Source organism: Cydia amplana, chromosome 9, assembly GCF_948474715.1.
Source record: "Cydia amplana chromosome 9, ilCydAmpl1.1, whole genome shotgun sequence".
In the NCBI taxonomy this organism is placed as follows: domain Eukaryota; kingdom Metazoa; phylum Arthropoda; class Insecta; order Lepidoptera; family Tortricidae; genus Cydia; species Cydia amplana.
In genome coordinates this window covers 9,419,528-9,441,630 of record NC_086077.1, presented here as the reverse complement: position 1 = coordinate 9,441,630, position 22,103 = coordinate 9,419,528, and the positions used below count along the sequence as shown (strand labels likewise).

Sequence of the window (22,103 nt, the reverse complement as noted above, 5' to 3'; positions counted from 1 at the left end):
AGCTAAAAATACTTTAGTTTTCTAATTGAACTTCAAGTTTTCCGTTACTATTACAATAAGTCGGTAACTACCCACCGTTTCATTCAAATTATTGTAGGTACTTACCCAGTTACGGCTGTAAAAAGAATTAAGTACCGCGTCCACTAAAATTCTGATAATACCTACCTCATATTTAAAAATGAGTTTACGTAATTCTTAAAACGTGTCGTGTGATCAGGCCAGTCCTGGGTAGATTTTGTTCTTGAAGATGGCTAACGATATTTTTAATAAGTCCCATCAAGTACATGTCATCTTGAAACTTAAGTCATTGTCAATAGAGGTGACAGCAGGGTGTCATCTATTGGGCATTAGCGTGTCGAGCACTAGTACGTTTACCTTATCTACCTACCTGAGAAATTCTACGAGTAAAGTGTCGTGATGCCGACATTTATTTAGATTACACAGAGGTACTTACCTATTATTTTAAATCTGAGCTCATACTTAAATATCACTATAACTTTGGGGCAGGTCCACCGGAGACAGACAAATCAGATACCTATATACATTTTAAGAGAATGATATTATTATTATATTTGTAGGTTGACTGTTGACCTAATCCTGCCCATCCTGTCGACCAACACGACAGACACGGTAACAGTGACACCGATTCAAATGTTCACCACGAATACCACGATATAGTTAAGAATTAGAACCTTGGCACACCAACCTTTATTACTTCTAATCGTTCTAATCCCAATAAAGTCTCCATACAATAAAATTTCGCTCACTGTACATAATACCTACACATACCATCTCAGCGATAATTAAATTGTGAATTATTATATCTATAATATAATAATAATGTGAGCCTAGCTATATACGTCCCACTGCTGGGCACAGGCCTCCTCTCATGCGCGAGAGGGCTTGGGCTATAGTCCCCACCTTTGAATTTCTTCGCAGATGTATGCAGGTTTCCTCACGATGTTTTCCTTCACCGAAAAGCTAGTGGTAAATATCAAATGATATTTCGTACATAAGTTCCGAAAAACTCATTGGTACGAGCCAGGATTTGAACCCGCGACTTCCAGATTGAAAGTCGGACGTCATATCCGCTCGGACACCGCCGCTTTATATCTATAAGTATCTTAAATATTTAGATATTAAAGAGTTTAAGCTCTTTGCTCATAAATTACTCTACGTAACTATGATACACATTTCAAATCTTGAAATGATTAAGTATGTACATTGGCTAAATAAATTTCAACAATTTAAAAATCTCAATATTCATTAAGTTGCGATAACGACCATTAACGCGCATTTACCTATTCTGCTCCAATTTTACTCGAGTCTTATCCAGCATTTAGGATGTCGCAAAATGCTATAATTATGAGTTTAGGGCCCAAACTAACTGTATATCAGCTAGGCTGTGTTGTTTAATATTTTTTCTTAGCCGACTCATTGAAGTAATTGAAAAGAAATACTTAGGCGAAGATTTCTCTATCCATGATATCCATCACGCTCCTGTGTTCGTGAAAAAAGAATAAAATAAATACTCGACCGAGTTTATACTCGGTCGAGTATTTATTTTATGCATCTTATGATGTGGATCGCAGCGGGGCTCCGTGGCCCCTCGTCCTTCGACAAGGGCACGTTATTAATGAAACCATCAAGTTCTCCTTCTCTTCTGTTCCATTTTGCACCGGCTCGACCGGCTTGCGTATATGGCTTACCTAATTGCTGAAGTAGTTTCTGTGCTGAGATAAAACGCAGAAACTTGTCAGTGCCGGAATTACTAGTTACATAGACAGTTTTATATTTTGGTTTCAGGACTGTCTAGATTTCCGTTTACATTACAAATGAAAAATATGTATATTTATTCCTACCCTACAATATTATAGTTATTTGTACAACAAGAGATCAAAGTTTGATATTTCTTCGAGTGCTTATTTTGAGTCCCGTGCAAGCGAAAGATTCTATACTTAGAATCTTGATCGTAGTAAGGGACTCAAAAGCGCACGAGATGTAAATAACTTTGATCTCGTGTAGTTCACAAAACTTTCACCTCAGCGGTGAGAACATATTAGAGAACCCGAAAAATGTATTCCTTCTTCATCACTTACCTCTATTCACTCATGTTTTCTTAAGATATACCAACAATTAAGTTTTCACCTCAGTAGCTCGAACAAGGGTACTTTGCTACTTAAAAACAGTGAGCAAAATCGCATTTTGCTCACTGAGTGAGCAAAACAGCATTTTGCTCATTTTGTCTCACTCAGTGAGCAAAATGCGATTTTGCTCACTGTTTTTAAGTAGCAAAGTACCCTTGTTCGAGCTGCTGAGGTGAAAAATATATTATCTACCCAAACGATAAAAATATCTATAAACGAGTATCATCCAAATCCCGTTTAAGGTTTTCTTATACAACTTGCTAAATAATAAAACATGAAACAAAAGAACAAGTGCCGGTTCTGTAATCCCATCCTATTATCAAAGACTTTGTTCTGTATTCAAATTCAAAGATAACGTGCCACAAACGAACTATTTGTGTCGCTTTACAACCCGAGTTCCAAGTGTTCCAACAAAATTATTATGGCTTCAAAAGGGTGCGGACTGGCAATACCCAGCCCCTAAAAGACGAGGGACGACACAAAAAAGTATAGTAGCTACGAAGGGAACAAACGCGCCGTGCGCCGAGGGTTCGACGGTTTTAGTGATGTTTAATTTTTTTATGCGAGCGGGACCGAAAATGCGGGCGAACAGCCGAGCCGACCGTCTGTTGGAATCGATTATAAGCAAATTTATGCAAATTTAAAAAAAAATAAGCGTTTTCAGGGATATTTTTGTAAAAATTTCCTGTAGACAAGAACATAAATTATAATTATAACACCATGTTAAAATCACAATAAGAGTACGGTATGTATACGTAGCGTCACAGAATAAATAATAGTACGTAGCGTAGAGATAGATTGTATCTACCTACATGATGTACCGATAGGGGCTTTAGTCGCATAAGAGCCTGCTAAAATAGTTTTAGATAAAGTTATAATGCGGAGGTAAATTAAAAAAAAAAGATACAGCTACGCTGATAGTTACAATAGCTATACAATACTAAGTATTTATAGTAGTGGACTGTATCTACTTAATGTATTTTATTAAAATTAAGAAATATTCGCATTGTAAAAAAAACTACTGCTCAACAGCTTGCTCAACTGTTTTACAAGTTTTAAAGTTCAATAAAAACTTCATTTTTATGCAAGAGTGACTACAACGTATACATACATATATCCCTAAATATATGGAACCTTACAAAGAGTGACGTATGTTTAACGACCAAATGTTTCCAAAAGCCCCTTATTAGTATGTCAAGCAACGCAACGAACATAATATATATCGCAGCACTATCGCAGTGGGAATTAAAATCGTTTCTTTTGCGCCAAGGCCGGCGAGTTGCGATACCTAATCACAATGTGCCGACTGAGCAGTTAGTCTTGACGCTTAACGACTGTCGCCTCGGGCGTACCAGTATTAATGTGATTTCTAGCCAAAGCATTGTTACGAATCGTGAGGTCAAGGTATACGTGGCGTGGGACGAGTTCAGAATAATCAACACAATGTTGGTGAATCGAGTAGGCGGCAACGGACGGGCTGCGCGGCCGGGCGATACGGATAAAGCGAGTTAATTTTACATCAGACCGTTAGCGCTATCTGTTGCCGATCGTTGGTAAGAATATGCTTGCGAAGCGGCCTCTATCGGATACTACGGTACTAAGTTATTTGGAGGGAATTTCTCTTTTTTCAAATAATTTTGAATGAAAATTCACGAATTATAATACATTCTGTTTTAATAAGCAAACCATCCATTCCTTTATCTAGGTCTATAGTGATATCTAGTATATTAGTATATATATCACTAGTACCTACACCTAATATGCTAAATACTAAGTATTAAATCCAGACGAAGCTTAACTCCCAACTACTTATACATTCATTTGCAAAACGCCAGCGTTACTATTACACTATTCTTCCCTAATAATATTGTCCTTGTTTTTCTTCGCAACCATCTTTTAATTCAAAATTATCACACGTAATGCAAGTCATAATATGTTGTAGTCTACTCGTAAACGAAATGCAAATAAAAATATCGATGATTCCAAATGCTCGCAAATCGTCGCCCTGTGTGGATACTGTGGATTCGACAAACTTGACGCTTGACAGGTGTATGAAATTATACAGGGTGACTTGAAAGGTGGGAAAAAAGTAGTAGGGTTCTATTTGTGTTCATTTTTTCAAAATAAGTCTGACCTTAATTTTTTTTATTGTTGTAAGTATGTAGTTTATTTAGGAGTTTGGCTCTTTTAGTTATATGTAAAAGTGAAAACTTAATTCATTTCATGCCGGATGGAATGACAATGACATTGACAACTCACTACTTTAAACACTATCTAATTAGTTTACATTCTTGAGCCCAGCCCGTATTTAATTATTTAGTATAGAAAATGTGGGTTTCTGAAAACAATTGTAAAAATACGAATACAATTTAGTTTAGTAGGTATTTTTAATAAATTCCCTACCAAACTGAATGTATTAACAGTGTTCTGTTAAATTTATAGAAGGTTCTATGTTCAATATAAAAAACTTCTAAAGTTTTTTTAAAAGAGATTGCCCGCGTCGCGATCGATCGCGACTCGCCACACAGAGGAATATCATTGGAAGCAACTACTCAACTCAATGAAAAGGTTTCACGATGCTTTCTTGAATGAATTGACGTCACTACGCTACGGTTACAGCTATTGTATTATGTAGGATTATAGTATAGATGATTGGGTTCTTTCTGGCGTCAGATATTCTGCTGTTGAAAATGAAATCACGAATTAGTCACAAGTCGGTAGCGATGTGAGCCGGACGCCACGCTCTTTGCTTGCCTTCGCGCTCTTTCGCGCCGCGGCCGGTTCCCCGCGGATTTAGGCCAAGTGTTTCTCTTTCCTTCCTGGCCACAAACGTAACTCTATCCCTTTCTCCTAGTGCTACTTTCATTGATGTAATCAGTTCAATGTTTACACTTAGATATCAGGTGATGAAAATTCATTGTGTTTTGAATGCTGATAAAGGATTTCTCAGCTGGGTGCCGAGCTTTATGTAGGTATATTTTCTAGTATTGATTAGTAAATTACAGGGTTTTGTGTGGAATGAGTACCTAACATATTTTCGTTGCGGTGCTGTCATTGGCCACATGCTGAGTTATCTTTTAAGTAGGTACGCTGTCGTATCAATAACACAGAAAATACGTCCGTTGTTATTGGTTTCGTAAATGTTGTGTAACAGATTTTGTATGTTATTGGATCTTGTTTACCTACCTTTACCTACCTCTTTAATGAATATTCAAGCAGAATAAAGATTTATATTCAATAACTTCGTTCTGATAGATTTACGATATTTGGTATGTATCTTCTATATGTCAACAAAAAAAAAACCTATTTACACATCAGTTACATAACGAGCGTAAATATACCTACCTATTGGGCTATTGGCTAACTTAAGCTTATTGGCTTTGGCTTATTAGTTCGTCGATTAAGGAAAACCTCGTATGACTACTTCAAGTAGGCACTTATGTTATAATTGGTTCCTCGTACATTATGGGGGTGTTTAAAAAAAAAGCTAAATTTACTTTATAGGGTAGGATTAGTTATAGGGTAGGTGTATGCACCCTGTTATTTGTTACGTATCTGAATTACTTATGTGTTTTGTAGAAAATGTAAAACGTACTTACGAACGGTAAGATTAATCTGTAGGTATACCGTATACCAACAAATTGATCAAAAGCAATATAGGTATACCTATATCTAATATTATATTTATATTCATATGATAACCTTGGGTTAAACATCGCTTTTGACTTTGTATTAGATCTTTTTACGTAAGAAAAGAAGAAATCCCTAGAATTCCAAGATTTCCAAGTAAACAACACTCGGAGCGTCTTTGCATATCAACCTAAAATGGCACAGCTCCAAGTCTGTTACTGGATGGCCTTTGTGCCTACACTGCTCTGAAATGCACACTCATTTCTTAGTGCCAAAGTCAATAGCGAGCAAGAGAAAAATCAGCTAATTTCCGACTACATTATACCTACCTATATTTTTCATTGGATTAAAATGTCTCAAGTGCAAAATATGGGACATCTATTGTCAAGTAGCAGTAGGTACTGATAAATCCGCTAGTTGACGCTAGATGTCGACTACGAAGATAATAAGCGTTTTGGTAACAAAACTGATGTATGGAATGAGCACTCTATGCTATTGCTTACTTATTTCTCTGTAGTAGTGAAATATACATTTTTACTACATACCATACCATAAAATGTATAATTTTCTGTCTCATCTTTGAAGTCACCCTGTATATGTTTTAGCGCACATAAAATAGGACATAAAAAAAATTTAAATTTAATCTGTTTATTTTCAAACAACAGGTTAGTTGTACAATCTCAGTTACAATCTCTATATTTGGAGATTATTTAAACTAAGCTTAGCCTTATATAATTATATGTAAACTTATTTTGTTTTGTTACAGTTAGTTTGTGCTTACATGTTAATACTAGTTATATCTTACATTTAATTCATGTTAATCTGTGCTTTCTTAAGTGTACTCTTTGCTTTATCAGGATATTTTTCTAAAGTTTCTACTACTTGTTTGGGTAAGCTGTTCAGGATATTAGGTAGGTATATTGACCAGAGCCTTTTCCCATATTCATTGGTATGTACATAAAATGCTAAGGTGATTTACGAGTCAATTATAGGTACCTAGTACTATAGTACACTATATATGAATGTATGTGACTACACCGTAGCTGCATGATAGCTGCCTACGGTGATACGGTGGTCGCTGTAATCCGGGCGGTCTCGTCGCGGGAGACTTTCACGATATTATATGTTACTTCACTTACTTCCCCGACTAAGAGCGCCTTCGATTCGAAATGAAGTCCGAACGTGTCAAGCAGAAAATTTTGCTGAGAATTTAGAATGTTGAGAAGAAATTTTGCAAAGATGGCAATTGGGAAACCTCTGTAATCCGTTAAACGTCCGGTTTTTGTCCGTTAATAAAGACAAGTACTTATAACCTCATACTTTAGTTACCGTAAAATGGGGTGAGTAGGCGTAAAACTGACATTCAAACCTAGTAACATTTTATTTTTACATATGCAAACTGAATGGTGTATATAATAAGTGTTCCGGACGTTTGTATTTTAGTTTTATTTTATTTTAGGGTAGTTCCATTTCATAACTTTGACGATAAACAGGAAAACCCACCTCACCCCGTAGTCCCTCGTATTTGGGGTGAGTTGGGTTTGCATACAAAGGTGATTTTGGAAGATTGTTGGATCGATTTTTTTTATTATGAATTATGAGTATTACTATATATAGCTCCATTTTAAATTGGAATACATTATTTTTGTAGCAGCAGCCTTAAAATCCCTTCTCACCCCCCTCTCAAACCTTCTCTCCCCATTCATAACCCACCTCTCCCCGCGAAACCTACTCACCCCGTTTTACGGTAATACAAAAAGTGCACTGATATAGGAGGATGCCTATTTCTTTTACTTCATCAATTGCCTGACTATAACTAACTCTAACTCTAGGTACAGGTAGGTATGGTATGACACATATTTAATGCAGGGGTCGACAAACTTTTGAACAAAAGCACACAAAAGATCCAGCCGGAGTTAAATTTGTAAAAGTCCTCAATTTCAATGACGAAGAACCACGAATATGAATTTAATATATTTAAATGTTCATTTTGGGATACTAAAGTAGGTAACTATATATGTATGTATTAGGTACTTAATCTTTTGAACGCCACGCCTACTATAAGGGCCACCCCACATCTAGCATCTTTCGAGCGTCGCGTCGGCGTCTACAACTCTATGGCTGCTGCTCGACGCAACGTCGACGCAACTGCGCAGCGACGTCATTTTCCATAGCGCTGACCAGACGCCGGTAGACGCCGACGCTCGAAAGACGCTAGATGTGGGGTGGCCCTAACAAGACTCGATCGTGAACTTGATCGGAACGCACGAACGTTAATTTGGCGGTAAAAGGATTAAAATGCCTTCAAAAATATCGCTGCCTGCCACGAGGCGTTGGTGGGCTTGGTGGCATATGCACACTCTGACATTCATCCATTATGCTCAATTTAACCCCTGCACGGTCCACAGTCCAAGCAACCAGTTAGTGTAAAGGACTTCCTCATTAGCACAATGAATAAGCGTGTATAAGTAGTTGAGTAAATGAAAAATTAGAGTAATTCAGCTCTATTACAATGCGTGCTGAAATGTTTACACTAGATATTTATTGATGTATATTAGGCTCCCCTTAACGTGTTTGGTTTGCCGCTTTTTGCCTTTGTGCTTTGTAGTGGGAGTTAATTTAAGTGAGGAAAGTTTTAGATGCCTTAAAATTAAAATTAACGGCACGTAACGTAGTATTATTTATTGACAGCAATGCCGAAGCGGGAGTGAAGCGTCTTGATCCTTTTCATTTTGGACAAAACTGCATTCTTAAGTCTGTCCGGCTGTTTTCCTCTTACAGTTTGCATTTCTCAACTGATTCTCGTAACGCTTTGTGAGCAGGTTCGATATTTATGTATCTGTAGTCAGAGATGTGAAAAATACTTTATAAAAAGTATTTAAATACAAAATACAAATACTTCCTTGATATACTATTTCAAATGCAAAATACAAAATAGTTTTTGAATTTGTATTTAAAATATAAAATACAAAATAGGTATTTTCAAAATACTTTTTAAAAATACAAATACTTTGCGATAGAAGGTACTCTGAATAGTGAATACCTAGTCTGAATTAAAAAGTATTACTCAGAATATCCGAATTGAAAAGACTCTCTTCATTCTTTGAAAACAGTGTGTTAATCAGTCCTCTATCTAAAGTGAAAATTTCTAGTTGTTTGCTCATATTAACCGGAAGGATGGATGGATGATGGTTTATAACGGGCAATTTTTAAAAGCATTAATTTAGATTTGTAATGTTTTACAGCTAGTATAATGCCTCTCGTTAGTGTGATGAAAACGTCTCGTTTGTGCAGAAAAGTTTCATCAGGGCAGAAAAGTTTGTTCTCCTCTCGTACCTTGAAACCCTCGCAACACTCAAGATTCCACTTTTTGAACCACTCGGTACGCTTGTGGTCATGTGCGACGTTACTAAACAGATTCAACAGTATGAGAGAGTTGCCAGGATTGTAACATCAGAAGAGATTGTAACTCCTACCTACATTACCTACTATAAAGTATTTTGTATTTTGAAAATAGAAAATAGGTCCCAAAAACTATTTCAAATAAAATACAAAATAGTTTTCTTCAAAAGGTATTTAAATACAAAATACAAAATAGGTATTTTGCATTTAGTATTTGCATTTTAAATACAAGTATTTCAAATAAGTCACATCTCTGTCTGTAGTTATTGACAGATTACCGAGGTCTACGATCACAGAGCCAGTAGTTTAAAATGAATCCCAGTTACAGACTTTACCACAATACCTCGGACTTTGCTCTCGAACGCACTCAATTACTACTAACCGATGTCACACAATACTGTGTATAATATTATGTATAAAAGCGTGTCACATAGAATTAGCGTGTTACTGGTGTAACGAACTTCGCTATCAGTAGCGGCATTGCTATCGCAACGAGTGGTGATCTCAATCTCTGGTCAACCAAGGTACTTATTTGTATTTTTTTACATAGTTTCAAATATTTGAAATGTCGCATTATCAAAATGAGCTGTAAGATTAAGGATATTGAGCGAATAAGGGGATTATTTTCTTTAATATACCTAGTGGTTAAAATATTCTGATTTAGGTAGTAGCTGTAGGTATCTTGTTTTTTTTTCAATATTTATTGTCTTAGCAAGCTTATAGACATATTGCACGAGGTGATTGATACGTTGATGTTTACTGAACAAATTTTACCGGAACAACCGGAAATTAAGAAAAAATAATTCGCTGTTTCAACTTATCAGAGAGTACCTAAGCTAATAGTTTATAGTACTATATTATATACATAGTAACAATAGTTGAAGATGTGTAACAATAGTTACTTAAGTAAGTTAAACATAATCGTACCTATAAAGTAAATATTTTGTGATCGGATCTGTACCATTATCTTTTACAAACCTACACTAACTTCTATTTATCAATACGTTGATTATGATAATATAATAAGCAGTATGATATATTTATGCACGTTTGTTTGATATAGGTATCACGTTTTTAATTGCCTACTTAAGTTGCCAGAGAGATAGTGCAGAACTTGACCCCTCGGCTTGCCTATTTTAAGATAATTAAGCACTTTTATTTCTTAGTGTTGGCCATTTGTGATAAATTATTGAATCATTCTTGATAATCACTTATAATTGCATAATATAATATAGGTACATACTGGTACTGGTAGGTACGGTTATCAAAATGGATCAGATTAATGCGTCAAAAGTATCTGGTATAAAACCCTGTACTTATGTAGAACAATTACTTAGACTTATAATTGCATAATAATAACAAAACTTCCGTGAGACAAAGACATATTAAATATATGCTCGACATGTTTCACTTCGTACCGAGAAGTGTCATCAGGAGCTTGCGTTTACGGTGACGGACCGGCGCAACTCGACACTTCTCGGTACGAAGTGAAACATGTCGAGCGTTTTTCGACTTAAAATACGTGAGTGACCCGTTTTTAATATATTTAATATGCATAATAATAATACATAATATACATACTGGTAACTGGTAGGTACGATATTATTTCGTTACGGTATAGATGGTACAATCAGCATCAAATTGGAACATTCGTGACCATGCAGCCAGCCACTTTGTAATCATTTTTAGGGTTCCGTACCCAAAGGGTAAAAACGGGACCCTATTACTAAGACTCCGCTGTCCGTCCGTCCGTCCGTCCGTCCGTCCGTCCGTCCGTCCGTCTGTCACCAGGCTGTATCTCACGAACCGTGATAGCTAGACAGTTGAAATTTTCACAGATGATGTATTTCTGTTGCCGCTACAACAACAAATACTAAAAACAGAATAAAATAAAGATTTTAGTGGGGCTTCCATAAAACAAACGTGATTTTTGACCGAAGTTAAGCAACGTCGGGCGGGGTCAGTACTTGGATGGGTGACCATTTTTTTGCTTGTTTTGCTTTATTTTTTGTTGATGGTGCGGAACCCTCCGTGCGCGAGTCCGACTCGCACTTGGCCGGTTTTTCCGTATGCCATTCTATTTTCCTTCTCGTGACACGTTATTGTACTGATGTGCCGTCGAAAAGTTTTCATAAATTGCAAATTTCCGCATAGATAAATTTCGGAAACATCTCATATTTTTATAGGACCCGAAATTTTCCGTTCAAAATGAAGTTTCCTTAATTTCCTATGAAATTTTCCTGAAGTTTCTCATAACTTTGCCAATTCTTTTAAAAATTTCCGCAACTTGCTTTCTTATCTTACCTGCTTACTTACATAACTTACGGTTTTGAACCGGCTTCTTCAGTTTTCACGGCTAAGCCGCGGTTAGCTGCGAAAGCTGAAGACGCCGATTTTAGTAGTTACATGACAGTTTACAAGACATAGGTACCTAATACGCGAGTTCTTTCGTTTAAGAGGCAGTTAAAACTAGTGCTAAAGTATAAGATATCATCAGTGATTTAATTAGTGTCACTTCAGGAAACGTCTTATTGTAAAAGAAAACAATAAACTTGTTAGTTTTAGCGTTCTGTAAATTACAGCGAGAAGGCCACTCTGGCCACTGAAACAACGGATACTTGGAATGGAAGCTGTCATATAATGTATGTAGTTGCCGAGGTCGTTTAGTTTACATAACATGCGGATATCGACCGCCGGTTATTCTTCAATCGAAAGCGAATATTCGATAAGTACTAACGTACCTAGTTCAGTGGTCTGGGTTTGGAGAGTATAGGTAGGTACTTATGTAGGGTTTTAGCCTGGGCTTTCTCTACTCTCAAGTCTCGAATCCTTCTTAGCCAAGTAAGTACCTCTATAAGTAGTTTCTTTCGCTTTCTTTACAAAAAGATAGACCAATTTATGTAGTTCCAGTAATTAAATAGTTTTTTTTAGCGTTAGAATTAGAAAGAAGGTAGGTTAACAATCTCGACGTGTCTTTTCATTAAAAATTTTTTGAATAACGCTTTAAAAAAAATAGTTTATTAGTAGTAGGAGATCCGGCATATATGGTCGACCTTCACCGATATGTCTGACGGATGAAACTTACATATTATGAAACAAAATATGTTCCTGAACATAAATTAATAGAGTTGCCTAAAGAAAGTCATGTCAGTATGGTCAAGGCTATTTTTAATTAATTAAAAAAAAAATGTTTCTTCAAATTTAACCGATCTGTCTGACAAACGAAATAATGTTCCAATGGAAAGTATACAACTTGTACAACATAAATCAACTAGGTTGCCTATCTTTTTCCGGTCACTATTATGTGGTTGCCGTGTTTAAACAGGTGACTTTTTATCGATAATTGCACTCATCTGTCTGAAGCTTGAATTATACATCAAAATGATGGTAATTTTGCGAATACAGTGGCATAGGGTTGCCTGCGAAAATCCGGTCACAAATAAAGGTTGCCAGGCTTTTAAATAAAATAAGAAGGGAAGACTTTTAGCGATAACTCATAAACGGCTTAACTTATCAAGTTTGTTTTAATTTTGTTTGAATGAGTTTTTTAAGCTCTATTTTTATGATTTTTTTCATATTTTTTGGATCGATTTTTCAAAAGTTAGAAGGAATAACCGTTTTTTGTTCTTTCTAAATTATTATTTCCGAAATGATTCACTTTATCAAAAAATGTTGTTTGCAGGCCCCTATTTATTTTTAAAGACCTATCCAACGACACCCCACACTATAGGATTAAAACGATAAAAAAAAATCACATACATTTTGTTTCGTTCAAAGCGATTATTTGTGACGTACCACGGGTAAAGGTACTTTATGGCGGTTGGCGCTTACGCTATTATTAACGCCGCTCCAATATTATTGCGGCGCTATGCGACGTAAGCGCCAGCGGCCATAAGGTACCTTTTGTCGTGGGACGTCACATTTTCGAAAACATTCACCTAATCAAAAAATGTTTTTCTAAGACCCCTATTTATTTTGAAAGACCTATCTAACGATATCCCACATTACGATGGTTGAAGTGAAAAAAAAACCTCATATACATTTTGTTTCGTTAGAAGCGATTATTTTCGAAAATGTTCACTTTATCAAAAAATGTTTGTTGAAGACTCTTATTCGTTTTAAAAGACCTATCCAACGACATCCCACACATTAAAGTTGAAACGAAAAAAAATCGCCACACACATTTAGTTTTTTTCGAAGCGTTTATTTCCGAAAATTTTCACTTTATCAAAAACTGTTTATAGAAAACCCCCATTTATTTTAAAAGACCTATCCAACAAATAAATAGGGTCTGCAAACAACATTTTTTGATACAGTAAATCATTTCGGAAATAATAATTTAGAAAGAACAAAAAACGGTTATTCCTTCTAACTTTTGAAAAATCGACCTAAAAAATATGAAAAAAAATCATAAAAATAGTGCTTAAAAAACTGATTAAAAACAAAATTAAAACAAACTTGATAAGTTAAGCCGTTTATGAGTTATCGCTAAAAGTCTTCCCTTCTTATTTTATTTAAAAGCCTGGCAACCCTTATTTGTAACCGGATTTTCGCGGGCAACCCTATGCCACTGTATTCGCAATAAAATTACCATCATTTTGATGTATAATTCAAGCGTCAGACAGATGAGTGCAATTATCGATAAAAACTCACCTATTTAAATACGGCAACCACATAATAGTGACTGGAAAAAGATAGGCAACCTAGTTGATTTATGTTGTACAAGTTGTATACTTTCCATTGGAATTTATTTCGTTTGTCAGACAGACAAACAGATCGACAGACAAATCGGTGAAACTAAAAGAATTTTTTTTTTCAAAAATTAATTAAAAATAGGTTTGACCATATTTCTTTAGGCAACTCTATTTATTTACGTTCAGGAACATATTTTCTTATATAATATGTAAGTTTCATCCGTCAGACATATCGGTGAAGGTCGACCATATCGGTCGATCTTAAGACTATAGAGTCTGTGCGGAAAGAGAAGAGTCGTGGAATGTATTGGGCCCCATACATTCCATGACTCTTCTCTTTCCGCACAGACTCTACTTATGAAAGCAAAAGAATGTAACAGATCGTAGGTATATAATATGATTTGTAATTTTAACATACTTGCTATGACTTATTTTTCAAAAAAAAAAGACATGTCAAGATAGCTTGTTACCTTCTTAGTTAGTGCATTGATATCGCAGCCTCATTGTTTGTACAAATATTTATGCTCATTAATATGATAATACTTACATGTAGGTAGGTATATCCTCCTCATTGAGGGATGACTTACTTAGGTGTCATGAAAAGGAAGAGAATCAAAGGGCATAAGCCCGGCAGTCGCACACATAAGTATGTATAATGAAAAAAAAATCGTTTAGATACTTAATGTCGGTCGTGTATTAAATAAAATAGGTTCAATTAAGTATTCATCATCCATTCCATTCGCTACTTTCAAAATCGCAATACTTACCAAAGTTTTGTACTTTTAAAGTAATATAAATTCAATTGTGGTAATTAGTATTTGCGTAAAGCACTCGGGTTTTATTTGATCGACTTTAATTTTCTCGGCAGGTATGGGCGACGTGATATCGAGTCGCCATGCCGATTCTACGCAACGCTGATCACCCCGCGTCGCAGGCCACCGACTCGGTGAGCCTGCGCTACGCGGTGGCCGTGCTAGGGGCCTGGGCTGCCGAAGGAGGTACGTGACGTCATCAGTCTAACACTCCGTATATTGTAGCAAGCCATGTCGGTTCTACGCAAAGCTGACTGGACTCTGTAAGCCTAACGCTACGGCTTACGTAGGCGAACAACGCGCGAACGCCGCGCGGCCGCCGCGCCGCTTCGCGTCTAAATCGCTCATGTACGAGTAGGACATACCTATACGTATCAACGGTTTGTTTCATCCTCGCCGCGCCGCGCCGCCGCCGCGTCGCGCCGCTCCTCCGCCGCGCCGCCGCCCCGCCGCGCCGCGCCGCGCACTGGCGCTGCGGGGTTATTCCCACTAGTTACCACCAAGTTGTTACCAGTAGTAACTACTAGGAAAATTATTCCCAGTAGTTACCACCAAGTTGGTTTAGTGGTAACTACTGGGAATTTTTATTCCCAGTAGTTACCACCAAAATTTTGTTAGAGTTAATACTAATAAAAACAGTATAAAATAGTATAGTTTAAATATAGAGTGATTTAATAAACAATTATAAGTTGATTAGTGTTTTAGTAAACTGCCTTAAACATGACCAAGAATATTGAAACAGTTTAACCGGTACTAGTACCTACAAAAACTATAAAATATGTAAGATAAATTTAATAATCCATTTAGATTATTTTTCAAGTGATTTTATTAGGTAATTCAAAATCACTATATATTTATACTATACTATTTTTATTAGTACATATTTAACTCTAACAAAATTTTGGTGGTAACTACTGGGAATAAAAAATCCCAGTAGTTACCACTAAACCGAGTTGGTGGTAACTACTGGGAATAATTTTTCCCACTAGTTACCAGTGGTAAAAGGTGGGAAAAAAATTCCCAGTAGTTACCACTGGTAACAACTTGGTGGTAACTAATGGGAATAACCCGCGCTGCGCGGTAGAAGTGTTCGGAGTCGGAGCCTGGGCTGCCGATGGAGGTACGTCAACAGTCCAGCACTTATTATGTCAGGGCATACTGCAGGCCATGTCGGTTCTACTACGCGACACCGATCTGACCGACGAGTCTGCGCTACAAAGTTAGGCACTCTTTACTTTTTTACTCGTTGCTATCAAGTAGGTACTTACCTTAGATATCAAGTTCAAAATCCTATTAGTCACCAGCCGAGTGCCGCCGGTGAATTCTATTCTACTAAATAAAATAACCGTTATCATTATCAACCTAGTCATCAGCCAAGGAACTCTTGTGGTTCCAAACTGTCAGTCGGTCTGTCCATCCCCTGCTTAGCTCAGTGACCATTCTAGTGCTTAGAAGCCCGTTAAGTAATTGATTAAAAATTGCTATTCTTCATTTCCATATTTAAGAAAATAATATTAAAGTGTCGTTTATTGTCATGCAGCTACGTACCCCTTCGACTTGACGAAGACGCGGCTGCAAATTCAGTCCGAAGTCGCAGCCGCTAACAAAGCCGGATATAAGGTACTATAATTATAATTTAATCCACATTTATAAGCTACTAAATCATATTTCATCACATCGTAGAATTTTTAAGCCTATAAGCCTCCCATAATCCCATAGCAAAACGTTTTATTTTGTAGATCGAGAACCATGGCATGATAAAAACAGCAGTTGGCATCGCAAAACAAGAAGGCGTCCTAAAACTATGGAGTGGCCTGATGCCCATGTTCCAACGACACATCATATACTCGGGCAGCCGTCTCATCTTCTATGAAGAATTCAGAAACAGGTTCAAGGATGAAGATGGAAAAACGTCTTTGAAAACCGCGTCTTTGGGTGAGTTTAAATTATCCATTTAAAGTTTTATCTCTTGAATGGTAAAGCACAAATTTGACTGCAAAGTTCTGGAACTGGTTCGTCTTTAGTGGAGTTCTGTATTATTTTCTTCATTTCAATGTACTATAAATAAAGCAGATAAGTTTTGTCGTTTCGTTGTTAAGCAACAAACAATGAATTCCGGAGAACAGTAAAAGCATTGTGTTCGAAAACAATTGACGCGTATTGAGAATCAGATTTGAATGAAAATAACACAGCAAGTAATAGTTATTTCTACAACAAGAGATCAAAGTTTGATATTTCTTCGAGTGCTTATTTTGAGTCCCGTGCAAGCGAAAGATTCTATACTAGATTCACGAGCGTAGCGAGTGAATCTAATTAAGAATCTTGAGCGTAGTAAGGGACTCAAAAGCGCACGAGATGTAAATAACTTTGATCTCGTGTAGTTCACAAAACTTTTCACCTCAGCAGTGAGAACATATTAGAGAACCCGAAAAATGTATTCCTTCTTCATCACTTACCTATTCACTCATGTTTTCTTAAGATATACCAACAATTAAGTTTTCACCTCAGCAGCTCGAACAAGGGTGCTTTGCTACTTAAAAACAGTGAGCAAAATCGCATTTTGCTCACTGAGTGAGCAAAATCGCATTTTCGCAGTTTTTAAGTAGCAAAGTTCCCTTGTTCGAGCTGCTGAGGTGAAAAATAAAATGCCGTCACTGCATTTATTTAGAGCTATTCCGGGAGCAAGCAGCAACATTTTATTATAGAGTTACTTGCTTACCTAATTAATATCATTTAATCATTTCATTTAATCATTTAATCATTGCAATTAGCATAATATGAAACGATAAGACGTATATAAACGATTCGAATCTTTCCTCACTGTTATTACCGAATTACTTACCTCTCGGAGAATTACCTCACCATATTGAATAAGTTACTGCTTCACGTACATTTCACGTAGGTGCATGTCAAAATTTACAGACCGTATTTTTTACGAATGTTCCACGATATTTACGCATTGTACCTATATCGTGGAACACTCGGCTGGAACGAAGTTAAGAGAGGGTCGTAACGGAAACTCGTGACGGACAAATCTTACTTTTTTCGCCTAGCCCCCATCCGCCAAGTCCTTACCGTCCGATAAGGAAAACTTCGTTCCAAAAACTCATTGCCTTATTACGCTTTGTGTGTTTAAACCACTGGTTTAAACGCGTGTGTTGTTGAAGCGAAGGCGGGCTGGCGGCGGGTGCGCTGGCGCAGCTCGTGGCGTCGCCCACGGACCTGGTGAAGGTGCAGATGCAAGCCGAGGGTCGCAGAGTTCTGCAGGGCAAGCCGCCGAGGTATACTGGCTGCTGGCAGACGTACAAGTTGCTGTATAAGGAGACCGGGATCCTGGGCTTCTGGAGAGGTAATTCATTATTTTTCATTAGACTATTAATTTTAAAGTAAAACTATGTGGATACCGAAAGCCCTGAAGCAATTAGAAGAAATCTCTGTCATAAGAAATTTAGCATAGTTTTCGTTGCTCATGTCTGTCTATACCCGTGCTGGTGAAAGCTGATGTAAGACCGAGGTCGAAGGGTTCTACGAGGTTTACTGCCATGCTTCAGGAGAACGGTATCCTGGTACCCGCCATTGGTCTTTTTTTTAATTTCCCTGTTATTAGGTACCTAACCCTACATATTATACTTAGGTGGTATTCAAGAGTAGCTTTGTAGATAGAAATTTTATCGTATTAAAAATTGCATATTCATCGTATGACCTTACGTTAGACATCTCCGCTAGCTCTAATAAAACTCTTGACTCTGTCTAGGTGCCGTCCCAAACGTGCAACGGGCAGCGCTAGTCAACATGGGCGACTTAGCAGCCTATGACTATAGCAAACAATTCCTGATGCGGGAATTCGGCATGGCAGACAACGCATTGGTGCATGCCGGAGCGGCGTTCGCGGCCGGTTTTGTAGCTGCCGTTGTGGGCACTCCGGCAGACGTGATGAAGACCCGCCTGATGAATCAGCCCATCGGTCCGGATGGGAGGTAAGAATATACACAGCTGGAGTCTCCAATTTTTTATGCCACTCTTTGACAGGTGTAAACGTTTATTCTGAGCAATAACATTCATAAATAGGGTGCGTGCATTTATCCCAACGTACTGTCCTTAATCATCCGATTTGATGTCCGTATTCTTCCCTAACCGCATCGGTCTGTTCATAAATGACGTCAATGACGTCATCTATTTTTGACGATTTTTAAAATCATCCAAAAATCTTGCTTCGAATGACCCCGTTTCCTCCTACGTCATGCTACCATCATCCGATGTCCAGACCCCCCCCCCCCCCAATTTGAAATGACGTAATTTATGAATAGTCCCCCATTGGGTAATTAGGTATAATTATTACGGACACAAGGCATTTTTGTTTATTTTCATATATATACCTATTATACCTAAGTACCTATTTTTTTTATACTTGTTGATTAATAACAGATAATTATTAATGTAAATTTTTTAGAGGAATGTCCAAAGTTTAATTATAAACAAAACGAAACTGATTACTACGTACTTAAGATTTTTTTTAAGTTTTCCCTTACGTGTCCGCAATAATCCCATCCTCCCCTACTTGGTACCTACTTACGTACTGGAGCGCATTCTAACTTTATGAATTCCCTGACAACTTTAACGGCTTCGTCTAATAGATTTGATTAGATGGGTTTCTTTAATTAAGTTACGAGCCCTTTGGGCAGAGCTTTACGTAGGTAAATGGAAACTTTCGACAAGTACCCACACTGATTGGTTCACCCATCCAATCATCATAATCAACACGACAAGTTGACAGTCAATTTTGCTAAACATTGTCGCTATCAATTCATTCATGTTAACTATAAATAAATAAGCGCATTGACTCCGTAAATGCACATTATACATTGGGAGATAACGACTAAGTACCAATGAATCGAATCGACCGAGGTCGGCCGAACGCGGTCAAAGTCGACCCGCGGTCGGACAAGCAATGTCGTATGACCCGTTTTTTCCATACATACCTACATTTTATAAGTATAACTACACAATATCCACAATGTTGTATTTAGCGTGGACTATAGGTACGTGAAAATCAATACTTTGCTGTGACTTACCAATTCCAAGCGGCTTTAGGATATCTCCACCTTTCTACAAAAGCACGACGGTTAGTTTCATCTATTTGACTAGGCGGCCCCTTTAGTTAAACTCAATAAAAGTTCAGAATATATTGTGGAATATGTACAAAAAATTGTAAGGGTCTCACGACCCTATAGGTAGGTTAGGCTACCTATAGGTACCTATTACCTAAGAGCTACCTTGAAGGTCTGAAATTAGAATAAAAGACATAAATCTTTCCCAGACAAGAGACCACTTTTTCGTATGCCACCAAAGCCGATTTCAGTAACGTGTCATATGTCAGTAGCACTTTCTTTTATGACTGACCAAGCGAATCATGCCTTGCCTAGGAATGTAGGTAAACCTAACCTTTTAATATGAAAAATGATGAGTGTTCTATTTATCAGTACCTACTGTACCTAATGGAGGTGTTTTGACTGATGATATTAATTATCGTAATCCATTGTTTTCTATCTTTTCCAGGGGTGTCCTGTACCGTGGCATGATCGATTGTCTCCAGCAATCAGTGAAGAACGAAGGCATTTTGTCCTTGTACAAGGGCTTCTTGCCCCTCTGGATGCGATTAGGCCCGTGGGCGCTGATCAACTGGATGGCTTTTGAAAACATCATGCTTGCCTTAGGGGGAAAGACATTTTAGAAAACAGAACATCCGTTGCTGAAGTTAATAGAAATACTTAAGCAAGACAGTGATTTAGGTAACGTGAATAGTCATGCAGGGTCAATGCAGGATACTCTGCGGGCTGGCGACAGTTTTACAAGTTGTCTAAAGCCTTGGCCAGACACAGAGCGCGACGCAGCGCCGCGTCCGCGTGCCGCGGTCGCCGCGGCACATGCTAACAGGTTACCGACGTCAAACAGACTGCGTCCCGCCGGTATCACGCCCCGCTTCTGTCGCGCCCCGCGCCGCGCGGCCCCTTGCGTCCGCGCAGCGCTGCGCCGCGCGGACGCGGCGGGCCGCCGCGTCGCGCTGGGTCACATCAGTCGGATCGGACGTTAGGCAGCGAGCGGTGGCGCGCGCGATGAGGGCGTGTTGAGAGCGCGATCCGCGCGCGCCCTGTTTGAACAGTCATCGCGTCGGCATCACGCGGCGCGGACGCGGCGCTGCGTCGCGCTCTGTGTCTGGCCAAGCCTTAATAGAAGTTTGGGCAGAGAACCATAAAAATTGAAACCTAAGTCTAAACTTGAAGGCAGGTCTATACTTGTAAAAAGCTAGCTTCTTATAGAAATCCTCTTGACATTAAATTTCATCAAGTGTAGAACGTAGCGTAACGTAACATTGCGTAGCACAATTTTTATATTTTATTCATTTGTTTTACTGTGTTGTTGTTTTTTTTTTTTAATGATATAGGTATTTTAATGTGGAATCATACCACGTAGTGATTATATTCTCTTTGTCATAGACCAACTACGTTTAAGTGATAATGCGGGGCCTCTTTTCTATCGATGTTTTTTTACGTTGTTTTGGTGTTGTCTTAGGTAGAAAACATACATACATACATACATACATATAATCACGCCTATTTCCCGGAGGGGTAGGCAGAGACCACGGATTTCCACTTGCTACGATCCTGACATACCTCTTTCGCTTCCGTTACTTTCATAATATTCCTCATACACGCTCGCCGGTTTAGGGTGCTCTTGACCTGGCCTTTCTTCAGGATTTCCCCGATCTGATCGAAGAAAGTCCGCCGAGGTCTGCCCCTTCCAACTCCCTCTTCTACTTCTCCCTTATACACTCTCTTTGTCAGCCTTCTTTCACTCATTCTTTCCATGTGTCCAAACCATCTCAACATACCTTTCTCAATTTTTGTCACTACATCTAGAAAACATACTTCAATGAAAACACCAAAAACATGCATAAAAAATATCCTTAGCATTTAGGGCAAGGTGTGAAAATATAGAGATAAGTAAAACATAGTAGGTACTTGTTTGAACCATATTACGATGAATTGAATTTGAAACACTTTGATATAGCGAACTACACAATTAGGTGCTAGAGACAAACCAAAGAAAGTCTGCAGCGCTAGATTAAAAGTAGTTTTTAAAAATCAGTATGCGACAACACCACAGAAAATGGATTAAATTGTCTTGATACTTGTGAAATTTCTACCATATTTACCGTCTATGAAAAAATTAAGCTGTATGCACAGCTTAATTTTTATGGTAAAATAAATTTCATTCCAACAATAGATGTCACTATTAATATGTAGACATATACTAATATTGATAAATAATATTGGGAGAATGTGACATTTGGCTTCATCAAAATTAATAAGCTTTTGTAATATCCGCGACGGCGGTAAATAGGTACAGAGAGCCTACCG

At 37.8% G+C, this 22,103-nt stretch overlaps 1 protein-coding gene across 4 annotated transcripts; it reads left to right on the top strand.

The window, feature by feature from the left end:
• Nucleotides 1–4,823: 4,823 nt before the first annotated feature.
• Nucleotides 4,824–20,465, top strand: LOC134651140 (mitochondrial uncoupling protein 4). Of its 4 annotated transcripts, none has more exons than XM_063506168.1 (7): nt 4,824–5,119; nt 14,742–14,871; nt 16,226–16,305; nt 16,425–16,620; nt 17,858–18,034; nt 18,440–18,662; nt 20,242–20,465. In XM_063506168.1, the coding sequence occupies exons 2-7, from the start codon at nt 14,769–14,771 to the stop codon at nt 20,414–20,416; spliced, it is 954 nt and encodes a 317-aa protein (XP_063362238.1). In that variant the 5' UTR covers nt 4,824–5,119; nt 14,742–14,768; the 3' UTR covers nt 20,417–20,465. The 4 variants fall into 4 exon arrangements, with proteins under 4 accessions (XP_063362238.1, XP_063362236.1, XP_063362237.1 ...); XM_063506166.1 differs by having other exon boundaries at nt 4,826–5,115; XM_063506167.1 differs by lacking the exon at nt 4,824–5,119 and adding an exon at nt 9,595–9,703.
• The last annotated feature ends 1,638 nt before the right edge of the window (nt 20,466–22,103 follow it).

Bases quoted from the DNA above. Each gene is read 5' to 3' on its own strand.
- LOC134651140 (XM_063506168.1), top strand. From the start codon at position 14,769: ATGCCGATTCTACGCAACGCTGATCACCCCGCGTCGCAGGCCACCGAC. The intron at 16,306-16,424 runs GTACTATAATTA...TTTATTTTGTAG, and splicing joins CTAACAAAGCCGGATATAAG to ATCGAGAACCATGGCATGAT. The intron at 18,663-20,241 runs GTAAGAATATAC...TATCTTTTCCAG, and splicing joins CCCATCGGTCCGGATGGGAG to GGGTGTCCTGTACCGTGGCA.